Genomic DNA, 12,850 nt, shown 5'->3' on the forward strand with positions numbered 1-12,850 from the left:
CTGGGGATAGGTTGATTGGCAACACTAAATTGGCCCTAGTGTGTGAATGTGAGTGTGAATGTTGTCTGTCTATCTGTGTTGGCCCTGCGATGAGGTGGCGACTTGTCCAGGGTGTACCCCGCCTTCCGCCCGATTGTAGCTGAGATAGGCGCCAGCGCCCCCCGCAACCCCAAAAAGGGAATAAGCGGTAGAAAATGGACGGATGGATATCAAACTGGTAGCCCTTCGCATTAATCAGTACCCAAGAAGTAGATCTTGGTTTCAAAAAGGTTGGTGACCCCTGCATTATACAGTGTAGCTCTTTTGCCATCTAGTGGTCAAAAAGAGAACGACATAACATCAGGCAGTCATTTTCTACCATCTAGTGGTCAAGCCAAAAATGACACACAATTGCCTTGACGACAAATCCAAACAACTCATTCACTAACACACACAAACACGTTTGTATTATGTGTATCTATATATGTACTGTATATATTTTGCATATTTAAATGAGGGCGTATTTAATTTCTGTGCAACAGAAAGAAAGACTACAGGATATAATGAGTTGATTTTTACCAAGGGCGTGGCCCCTGTGGGTTTTAGAGGCACCATTACACGCTGCCTTGTTTAAGACACAACATTACACACTGCATTGTGTCCTGGCAACCTGTTTTGCTTTGCAAGCACGTTGTGCCAATTCCCCCCGAGTTCAGACTTCTAGGCAGGGAAGTTTACTTAAAGCAGTGAAAAAAAGACTGGATTTTTCCACTCTCCTCCCCCACCCCGCCATGATGCACACAGAAAAGTATTTTAGTGGAGCAACACAGCTTGAAATATTTCCTCATGAATCCACAGCTCATTTGGCGTGGAAAGGTGTGGAAATGCGCGGAACATTCCGGCATACCCCGGGACAGCGATAGGTTATCAAACAAAGAGGGAGTGTCCGCTGTGTACTTTGCCTCCTTGCCACGGCTGAATGGACCTTTCAGGTGGGAATGCTCCTGGTTGCCATGGGAACGTGTGCAGTAGCAATAAAAACAAAGTCATGAGGAAGTTGGAAACCCAGTTAGGACATTTAATGGACTACACACATACGACATGATTCACTTCCTGGCCTTCTGCTTCATTTGCAACTTGTAGCACTGCTCGCAAGCTATGGAGAGTCCCACCACTAATGACACAAACTCCTCAAAGTCCACCTGGCCGTCCCCGTTTGTGTCCAAATCCTTCATGATCTTGTCCACGGCAGCGGGGTCCTTCTGGGACTGGAGCGAGGAAAGGAATTGGTGAAGATCTGGTGCGGCATTCCCTTCAAGATCCTAATTTACTTACTCGGAGGAAGTTGGACAGCTCGTTCTCCATCAGTTCCCGCAGCTCCCGCCGGTTGAGGGTCCCCTTGCCGTCCCTGGAGGCGTAACGGTGGAAGACGGTGATGAGGGACTCCATGGCGATCTCGAGTTCCGAAGGCATGGTCGCTTCAAGTGGGTTCGCACTGAGGGGGAAACTGTGGAAACAGTAAAAATGTCCACTATATTTTGATCACTATAATCGTTAATTAAATCAGGTCATTTATTCCCACTTTTCCTTACAGAGGTGCTCTAAATATAACTCATTTAGACCCTTTAGGTCACCCCAAATATTTTCACTAAATACCGAGTTTCTTCTTAAGTTAAAATGCAAAACTGTTCCAAAATTTGAGAAAAAGACAAGCTAATAAATTAATCGATGAATGATGTTATGCATTCATTTTACAAATCAATTTATCTGTTACTGTAATTATTACTATATAAAACTGAATTAATCACTAATTTTAATATAACTTTGATTAGTATTATTAAGTGATATATTACCATCACAATACATATATTTTTATAACACTATTAGTAGAAATCAATTACAATTCTATTCAACAATTATTAATTTAATTTGATTGCATTTAGTGCATTTGACTCAGTTTAAAGGTATTTTCACCATTAATATTAATTATCCTCTGTTTATTTGTTATATTATTAACAAAGCAGTAGTAATACAAATGTATTTATTTCCTATATCAAAAATATATATATATTTGCCAGAGAGGAAATTTAACTAATAATAATTTTAAGAAAATTGTTTTTTATTTTTAAAAATACTGTATTATTTTCTAAAAAGGAATTTTAACTATTAATAATTTTACTTATTTAAACAAAAATATACTTTTAGATTAAAAAAAATTGCTGAAATATTCGTAATTTTGTATAAAAAATATTATATATGATAGAAAGGTTTTTAGATTTAAAAAAAAATGCAAGAAAGGAAATTCAACTGAAAATAATTGTTATTTTTAATAAAAAATATTATATATGATAGAAAGGATAATTAACCATCTATAATTTTAGGTAAATCCTTTTTTATCTCTATATTTAAAAAAAAAAATCATATTTGCCAGAAATAATTTTTAGGTAAATTATATATATATATATATATATATTTAGATTAAAAAAAATTGCAAGAAAGGAAATTAAACTGAAAATAATTGTTATTTTTAATAAAAAATATTATATATGATAGAAAGGATAATTAACTATCAATAATTTTAGGTAAATCCTTTTTTATCTCTATATTTAAAAAAATATATCATGTTTGCCAGAAATAATTTTTAGGTAAATTATAACTAACTTAAAGGTAATTTTTAATTTATTTTAACTTTTAATAATTAAAATAATATTGCATGATGTTTGCTAAAAAGAAATTCCACTAATAATACATTCAGGTAAATTATTGTTATTATCATTATTTTTTTTATATATATATTTTTTAAGGCCGGGTTTGGCTTCGGAATGGGAATTGTTTTATTATGGTATTATTGTAAATTATTTTGTTTGGACTGATTAATTAAAAAATTTAAATATAAATACAATAGAATATTATGGCAGATTTATTATAAAGGAAATTCAATATTTGTATAATATTTTAAGTCATTACTTAGTTGTTTTGGATTTTTAAAGTTTTTTTTTTAATAAAGAGCTTCAGTCTTGCCATTCCTCATAGTCATGAGACAAGTATTGTATAACTGCCACGCGTGCTTGCCATACATTCCCGGAGCTCCTCTTATTTTTCTATCAAGTCTTTCTACTCATTTATAGTATTTTAATACTATTTTGGATGTTGTGGTTATCATTATTAAAGTTTTCCACGACAAGTAGGTGACACAGTTCAAGAAGGTGCTCGTAAAGGGTTAAGCAATGCTTTTGGGTTGTGGTTTGCTGCAAACACCCTGCCCCCAGATGACTCAGGAATGGCAAGGCAGTCTGCTGTGAGTGGCAAATAAAGCGCAAAAGAAAACACAAATTGCACTCTTTAAGTGTTTTCCACCAAGGCATACTTGACAACATGCTGCAGTATAGAACCACGCCTATTAGATTTGCAGAAGAGCTGCAGTACTCTATGTAAGAGATGTAGAAAGCTGACATCAAAATGTGTTTAAAGTAACAATAAAGTACATTCAGATAGTTCTCATCTAGGCTGCAGCAATCCAAACACAGCAGAACAAGCTACGCATTGAAAGGGAAATGATCAACTTTCTTACCGTCAGCACAGGAGGGAAATGATGATCAGGAGTTGACCCAAAGTGCAGCAGAGGTTTTATAGACCGGCACCGCCCTGCCCGAGCGGTGCAGTGTGGGTGTGTGTGGGGGTGTGTGTGTGTGTGAGTCAACAGCAGTGAACCATGACACAGACCATTAGAGCTGGCTGTTAACATGATGAAATAAACTTTACTGGACTACGGCTGGCTTCCATGGCGAAACACAACCGTGGAAGAACCAAAAGTGACTCAACATACCAGATAAAGCCACTCAGCAGAGACAATACATACTGCTGATTACATTTGATTAGTCAACTAACCTCACGTTACGCCTACTATGAATCGAAACGTGGAATTAGTAGAGCGTTGGCTTTGTTTAAAGCAATCTTGAATAGCACAGACGTTTGCATGCTGTATGTCAAAGTCATGTAAAATGTTTTTGTTGATTTGAAAAAAATGACCAGCTATTTTCTGTTGGGGTCTTGGTCAAGTGGGTGGAATTACAAAAATGAAAACATTTAATTAGACAAAAAGAGATAACTAAGGGTGATGGGGCAGAAACGCACACCATGAAATATGGACAAAATAGGTTCCTTAGAGGTCGGCAGGAGAAAGGGCCAGGGCACACTGAGCAGAGCAAGAGTCCAACAAAAGTAATCCTTTTACCTCAGGGGGAGGAGGAGATAAACACGAAATGAGGTTAGGGAATTCAGGACAAAGTAGCGAAAACATACCAGGTTTGGTGAAACAGGTGCATGCACGACATGAGTTCTGGAGACAATAACCGGCGAGGCCAAGCTGACAGTGACGAGCCTAAATACCGGTGTGCTAATTGTGAGCAGGTGTGCCTCAAGGTCCGCCCCTCGCCGAGGACGAATCACTAAAAGCACAGGTGCAGACGAAGGCCTGCCCAGTGGGCTTGTGGTTAGAGTGTCTGCCCTGAGATCGGTAGGTCGTGAGTTCAAACCCGGCCGAGTCATACCAAAGACTATAACAATGGGACCCTTAACCTCCCTGCTTGGCAGGGTTGTAATTGGGGCTTAAATCACCAAAATGATTCCCGGGCGCAGCCACCCACGGCTGCTCACTGCTCCCCTCACCTCCCCAGGTTGCTGAACAAATAGATGGGTCAAATGCAGAGGATAAATTTCGCCACACCTAATGTGTGTGTGTGTGACAATCATTGGTATTTTAGTGAATTATATTTATATAGCACTTTTCTCTAGTAACTCAAAGCGCTTATATATTGTGAAACCCAATATCTAAACTACATTTTTAAACCAGTGTGGGTGGCACTGGGAGAAGGTGGGTAAAGTGTCTTGCCCAAGGACACAACGGCAGTGACGAGGATGGCAGAAGCGGGGATCGAACCTGGAACCCTTAAGGTGCTGGCACGGCCACTGTGCCAACCGAGCTATACCGCCCCAACTTTAACTTTAAGCTTTTTGGCAAATATTTTTTGCACAATTTGTACCATTTAATGAAATAAATTATCATTTGCTTTTTGGTGTGGTTTATTACATAAAACACATAAATTAGCATCAGTATTTCTATTATATTTAAACATGCATCCATCCATTTTCTACTGATTGTCCCTTTCGGGGTCAATTTTACACATTTTAATTTGTCGATTTCACAAACGTGATTAAAAAAATTATACTGTATACTCTTCACCACATGGAAGATTTTTTTTATTAGGCATATTGCACAACATTTCTACCCTAAAGTAAGCATGTTGAAGCATAAAAATGGCTAAATTAACTAAAAATGTCAATACTGCAATAGTATTGGCCACCATTTTCTGTATTGTGGCCAGTGATTGGCTCAGCGACAGGATGCATTACTATATTGGATCAAAAGGGTGACTAAAGGGGTTTATTTCATGTCATTTCTTGTTGTTAAAAAATAATGAGAAAAGTCATAAAAATGTTTTTTATGCTCTCTCTCTCTCTAACTATACATACATACGTATACATATATACAATTATATATATACATATATAATACATATAATATCCATCCTTTTTGAGGTCGCAGGGGGTCGCTGGAGCCTATCTCAGCTGCATTCAGGTAGAAGGCAGGGTATACCCTGGACCAGGGGCGTCAATAGACCTAATACTGTACTGGGGCACACCTGGGGCACAAATAATTCATGTGAGCGTGCAAAGCGCGCAAGCAAAAACATTTTTTAAGCCCTTATTTATCATAAAAAATACATAAATAGTGCTTTAAACTATGAAATCATATCAGATTATGTTGTATGGATCTTTGATTAACCACCTGAAATTAACTAATGCATTTGACCTACTTGTACACTTTTTTACTCCAGACTAAACTGCTACTGGTAAAAGCAAAAAGGAAATATTTATTGCAGTAAGACTTCTATGGAATTACAACAAAATGAACTCAGATTTCCTTCGCCCGGACGCGGGTCACCGGGGCCCCGCTCTGGAGCCAGGCCCGGAGTTGGGGCACGATGGCGAGCGCCTGTCCCCATGGGGCCCGGCCGGGCACAGCCCGAAGAGGCAACGTGGGTCATCCCTCCAATGGGCTCACCACTCATAGGAGGGGCCATAGAGGTCGGGTGCATTGTGAGCTGGGCGGCAGCCGAAGGCAGGGCACTTGGCGGTCCGATCCTCGGCTACAGAAGCTAGCTCTTGGGACGTGGAACGTCACCTCATTGGGGGGGAAGGAGCCTGAGCTAGTCCGCGAGGTAGAGAAGTTTCGGCTGGATATAGTCGGACTCACCTCGACGCACAGCAAGGGCTCTGGAACCAATTCTCTCGAGAGGGACTGGACCCTCTTCCAGTCTGGCGTTGCCGGCAGTGAGAGGCGACGGGCTGGGGTGGCAATTCTCGTTTCCCCCCGGCTCAAAGCCTGCACGTTTGAGTTCAACCCAGTGGACGAGAGGGTAGCTTCCCTTCGCCTTCGGGTGGAGGGACGGGTCCTGACTGTTGTTTGTGCTTACGCACCAAACAGTAGTTCAGAGTACCCACCCTTTTTGGGTACACTCGAGGGAGTACTGGAAAGTGCTCCCCTGGGTGATTCCCTTGTCCTACTGGGGGACTTCAACGCTCATGTTGGCAACGACAGTGAAACCTGGAGAGGCGTGATTGGGAAGAATGGTCGCCCGGATCTAAACCCGAGTGGTGTTTTGTTATTAGACTTTTGTGTTCGTCACGGATTGTCCATAACAAACACCATGTTCAAACATAAGGGTGTCCATATGTGCACTTGGCACCAGGACACCCTAGGCCGCAATTCCATGATCGACTTTGTAGTTGTGTCATCGGATTTGCGGCCTTATGTTTTGGACACTCGGGTGAAGAGAGGGGCGGAGCTTTCTACCGATCACCACCTGGTGGTGAGTTGGCTGCGATGGTGGGGGAGGATGCCGGACAGACCTGGCAGGCCCAAACGCATTGTGAGGGTCTGCTGGGAACGTCTGGCAGAGTCTCCTGTCAGAGAGAGTTTCAATTCACACCTCCGGGAGAACTTTGAACATGTCACAAGGGAGGTGCGGGACATTGAGTCCGAGTGGACCATGTTCCGAACCTCTATTGTCGAGGCGGCTGATTGGAGCTGTGGCCGCAAGGTTGTTGGTGCCTGTCGTGGCAGTAATCCCAGAACCCGTTGGTGGACACCTGCAGTGAGGGATGCCGTCAAGCTGAAGAAGGAGTCCTATCGGGTTCTTTTGGCTCATAGGACTCCGGAGGCAGTGGACGGGTACCGACGGGCCAAGCGGTGTGCAGCTTTAGCGGTCGCGGAGGCAAAAACTCGGACATGGGAAGAGTTCGGGGAAGCCATGGAAAACGACTTCCGGACGGCTTCGAAGCGATTCTGGACCACCACACGCCGCCTCAGGAAGGGGAAGCAGTGCACTATCAACACCGTGTATGGTGCAGATGGTGTTCTGCTGACTTCGACTGCGGATGTTGTGGATCGGTGGAGGGAATACTTCGAAGACCTCCTCAATCCCACCAACACGTCTTCCTTTGAGAAAGCGGTGCCTGGGGAATCTGTGGTGGACTCTCCTATTTCTGGGGCTGAGGTCGCTGAGGTAGTTAAAAAGCTCCTCGGCGGCAAGGCCCCGGGGGTGGATGAGATCCGCCCGGAGTTCCTTAAGGCTCTGGATGCTGTGGGGCTGTCTTGGACAAGACTCTGCAGCATCGCGTGGACATCGGGGGCGGTACCTCTGGATTGGCAGACCGGGGTGGTGGTCCCTCTCTTTAAGAAGGGGGACCGGAGGGTGTGTTCCAACTATCGTGGGATCACACTCCTCAGCCTTCCCGGTAAGGTTTATTCAGGTGTACTGGAGAGGAGGCTTCGCCGGATAGTCGAACCTCGGATTCAGGAGGAACAGTGTGGTTTTCGTCCTGGTCGTGGAACTGTGGACCAGCTCTATACTCTCGGCAGGGTTTTTGAGGGTGCATGGGAGTTTGCCCAACCAGTCTACATGTGCTTTGTGGACTTGGAGAAGGCATTCAACCATGTCCCTCGGGAGGTCCTGTGGGGAGTGCTCAGAGAGTATGGGTACCGGACTGTCTTATTGTGGCAGTCCGCTCCCTGTATGATCAGTGTCAGAGCTTGGTCCGCAGTGCTGGCAGTAAGTCGGACACGTTTCCAGTGAGGGTTGGACTCCGCCAAGGCTGTCCTTTGTCACCGATTCTGTTCATAACTTTTATGGACAGAATTTCTAGGCGCAGCCAAGGTGTTGAGGGGTTCCGGTTTGGTGGCCACGGGATTAGGTCTCTGCTTTTTGCAGATGATGTAGTCCTGATGGCTTCATCTGGCCGGGATCTCCAGCTCTCACTGGATCGGTTCGCAGCCGAGTGTGAAGCGACCGGAATGAGAATCAGCACCTCCAAGTCCGAGTCCATGGTTCTCGCCCGGAAAAGGGTGGAGTGCCATGTCCGGGTTGGGGAGGAGACCCTGCCCCAAGTGGAGGAGTTCAAGTACCTAGGAGTCTTGTTCACGACTGGGGGAAGAATGGATCGTGAGATCGACTGGCGGATCGGTGCGGCGTCTTCAGTAATGCGGACGTTGTACCGATCCGTTGTGGTGAATAAGGAGCTGAGCCGAAAGGCAAAGCTCTCAATTTACCGGTCGATCTACGTTCCCATCCTCACCTATGGTCATGAGCTTTGGGTCATGACCGAAAGGATAAGATCACGGGTACAAGCGGCCGAAATGAGTTTCCTCCGCCGGGTGGCGGGGCTCTCCCTTAGAGATAGGGTGAGAAGCTCTGTCATGAGGGAGGAACTCAACGTAAAGCCGCTGCTCCTCCACATCGAGAGGAGCCAGATGATGTGGTTCGGGCATCTGGTCAGGATGCCACCCGAACGCCTCCCTAGGGATGTGTTTAGGGCACGTCCAGCTGGTAGGAGGCCACGGGGAAGATCCAGGACACGTTGGGAAGACTATGTCTCCTGGCTGGCCTGGGAACGCCTCGGGATCCCCCGGGAAGAGCTAGATGAAGTGGCTGGAGATAGGGAAGTCTGGGCTTCCCTGATTAGGCTGCTGCCCCCGCGACCCGACCTTGGATAAGCGGAAGATGATGGATGGATGGATGGATGGATTGCAGTAATCATCTGCAAATTTAACATCTACAAAAGTAAAACAAAAAATAAAGCACCCCTACATCTCTGGGTTCTTTTATATTATTTAATTTCCATTTATGGCAATGTGGCGAATCCTATTTCAGATACACAAAACTATAAAATATACACAAAACAATAAAGCCACAGTAGTAGAATAAATGAACAACTGTTGTGTGTCTGTTCAGGGAATCATTTTCTGAGAAGTAAACTGTAACGTCTCGTTTTCATTTTTGCAAAGTGGTCAATCACTCTGGACAGGCATAGAAATATTACAGTAACTGTTATACTGCTGGGTCGTGACATAAAAGTGGATTGTGTGTCATTTTCAGTGAGTCGCAGTCAGATGTGTGCATGAAAAAAAAAAAGTTTAGGGAGAAAAAAATCAAATTGTGGCAACAAAACCAGATTATTTTAGCCTTTTTTCTAGTGACTATTAGTGAGTATTTTAGCAAAAGGCAAACCGACTAACAAGTTGAAGGAGGACTCAGGACAGACATGGAAATATATTTTTTAAAAATCTAAATGGGGCAACAAAACCCGATATTTTCAGCCATCTTTCTGAAAAGAAATACAGAAATGTTACTATTTTTCTGGTAACAAAACCAGATGCTTTAGCTGTAGCCATTTTTCTGGTGACAAAACAAGATTATTTTAGTCAAAGTCACACCGATTAACAAGACAAGTCTACTGTGCTATTTTTCCGTGAAATAAACTTGAATGATTTAAAAATTTGGCTCACGACTTGATGAAATGGAAAAATGTTTTTCTTCCTGAAGATAAACCATTTGAGAAGCACTCAACTCACACATGCTTACTCCAAATCATCATTGATGCAGAACCAGCAGACAATAACCAACATTATGTTTCATGTTGATTGGAAATTCCCCCGACAGCTCGTACAGCAAATTAATATGTTTGTCTTGATACAAGGAATAACGTTAGCTAACTTAGCATCAACTTAAGACAATGATGTTGCCTAGCTAGCTAGGACTTCACTTACATCTCTCATTCCTCGCTGCTTTTTCAAGGCTGCGGGCGAATAACTTTTATAATATCCATCTAGGAGTAACAGTTTGAGTCAAATCAAAATAATGTAATCAACAAATTGTTGTTGGCTAACGTTACCTACCTCACGCAGTGATTCTCATCCTCTCTCTCTCTCTCTCAACTGAAGTCTCGATCCACACGTGAATAAATTACCATATTAAGTAGCCATGTGCTCACTGTTACGTGGAGTGAATACAGTAGCAATCAATTACCATACTAAGTAGTATGTGCGCTGTTGTCTATGTTATGTAGACTTAAAACTCTGAAGCGTTTTTTTGAAATTTTTCGTGGAATTTTTCGTGAAATTTTTACTGGGGCACTGCAGATCAACAGTGGGGCACGTGCCCCAGTGAAATATGTCTGGCGACGCCCCTGCCCTGGACAAGTCGCCACCTCATCACAGGGCCAACACAGATAGACAGACAACATTCATACTCACATTTCACACTAGGGCCATTTTTAGTGTTGTCAATCAACCTATCCCCAGGTGCATGTCTTTGGAAGTGGGAGGAAGCCGGAGTACCCGGAGGGAACCCATGCAGTCACGGGGAGAACATGCAAACTCCACACAGAAACATCCCGAGGCCGGGATCGAACACTGACTACTCAGGACCTTCGTATTGTGAGGCAGACACACTAACCCCTCACCACTAAATATATACATTATATATACATATATATTGTATATAACATATATTATATATATATATACTTTTTTCTAGATTGGGAAAGTTTTGTTATAAAAACTGAAATAACATTTTTAAATATATAATTTTTTACAAAATGTGTTATGCCTGCCCTGTAATTTTCGCACAAAACATGCCATGGCTCGATTTATTTTTGATTCCTAATATGGTTGTTAATTGTATATTTTTAATTGGAAAATTACATTTAATTGTTTTTTTAGTTGTATGTATATATATATATATATATATATATTAGGGCTGCGAATCTTTGGGTGTCTCACGATTCGATTCAGTATCGATTCTTGGGGTCGCGATTCGATTATACATCGATTTTTTTCGATTCAACCCGATTCTCGATTCAAAAACGATATTTTTCCGATTCAAAACCATTCTGTATTCATTTAATACATAGGATTTCAGCAGGATCTACCCCAGTCTGCTGACATGCTAGCAGATGAGTAGATTTAAAAAAAAAAAAAGCTTTTATAATTGTAAAGGACAATGTTTTATCAACTGATTGCAATAATGTAAATTTGTTTTAACTATTAAACGAACCAAAAATATGACTTATTTTATCTTTGTGAAAACATTGGACACAGCATCTCAAGCTTATGAGATGCGATGCAAGTGTAAGCCACTGTGACATTATTGTTCTTTTTTTAAATTTTTTATAAATGTCTGATGATAATGTAAATGGGGGATTTTTAATCACTGCTATGCTGAAATTATAACTAATAATGATACTGTTGTTGATAATATTCATTTTTGTTTCACTACTTTTGGTTTGTTCTGTGTCGTGTTTGTGTCTCCACTATTGCTCTGTTTATTGCAGTTCTGAGTGTTCCTGGGTCAGGTTTGGTTTTGGAATTGGATTGCATTGTTATGGTTTTGCTGTGTAGTGGTTTTTTTGGGTTGATTTAAAAAAAAAAAAAAAAATAGATAAAAAAAAAAAAAAGAGAATCGATTCTGAATCGCACAAAGTGAGAATTGCGATTCGTATTCGAATCAATTTTTTAAAACACCCCTTATATATATATATATATATATATATATATATATATATATATATACAAACCCCATTTCCATATGATTTGGGAAATTGTGTTAGATGTAAATATAAACAGAATACAATGATTTGCAAATCATTTTCAACCCATATTCAATTGAATATGCTACAAAGACAACATATTTGAAGTTAAAACTGACAAACATTTTTTTTTTGCAAATAATCATTAACTTTAGAATTTGATGCCAGCAACACATGACAAAGAAGTTGAGAAAGTTGGCAATAAATACTGATAAAGTTGAGGAATGCTCATCAAACACTTATTTGGAACATCCCACAGGTGTGCAGGCTAATTGGGAACAGGTGGGTGCCATGATTGGGTATAAAAGCAGCTTCCATGAAATGCTAAGTAATTCACAAACAAGGATTTGTAAGCAAATTGTCGAACAGTTTTAGAACAACATTTCTTAACGAGCTGTTGCAAGGAATTTAGGGATTTTACCATCTACGGTCTGTAAAATCATCAAAAGGTCCAGAGAATCTGGAGAAATCACTTGACGTAAGCGATGGTATTAGGAAACTTTGATCCCTCAGGCGGTACTGCATCAAAGACCGACATCAGTGTGTAAAGGATATCACCACATGGGCTCAGGAACACTTCATAAAACCACTGTCACTAAATACAGTTGGTCGCTACATCTGTAAGTGCAAGTTAAAACTCTACTATGCAAAGCGAAAGCCATTTTTTAACAACACCCAGGAACGCCGCCGGCTTCGCTGGGCCCGAACTCATCTAAGATGGACTGATGCAAAGTGGTAAAGTGTTCTGTGGTCTGACGAGTCCACATTTCAAATTATATTTGGAAACTGTGGACGTGGTGTCCTCCGGGACAAAGAGGAAAATAACCATCCGGATTGTTATAGGCGCAAAGATCAAAAGCCAGCATCTGTGATGGTATGGGGG

General features: G+C 41.7%; 1 protein-coding gene across 1 annotated transcript; it reads right to left on the reverse strand.

The window, feature by feature from the left end:
- Positions 1 to 1,032: 1,032 nt before the first annotated feature.
- On the reverse strand, positions 1,033 to 3,711 carry LOC133551099 (protein S100-A1-like). The gene is made up of 3 exons (XM_061897431.1): positions 3,551 to 3,711; positions 1,315 to 1,486; positions 1,033 to 1,247 (listed from the first exon to the last, which is right to left on the reverse strand). The coding sequence occupies exons 2-3, from the start codon at positions 1,450 to 1,452 to the stop codon at positions 1,086 to 1,088; spliced, it is 300 nt and encodes a 99-aa protein (XP_061753415.1). The 5' UTR covers positions 1,453 to 1,486; positions 3,551 to 3,711; the 3' UTR covers positions 1,033 to 1,085.
- Between the last annotated feature and the right edge of the window lie 9,139 nt (positions 3,712 to 12,850).

This window comes from Nerophis ophidion, linkage group LG04 (genome assembly GCF_033978795.1).
Source record: "Nerophis ophidion isolate RoL-2023_Sa linkage group LG04, RoL_Noph_v1.0, whole genome shotgun sequence".
In the NCBI taxonomy this organism is placed as follows: domain Eukaryota; kingdom Metazoa; phylum Chordata; class Actinopteri; order Syngnathiformes; family Syngnathidae; genus Nerophis; species Nerophis ophidion.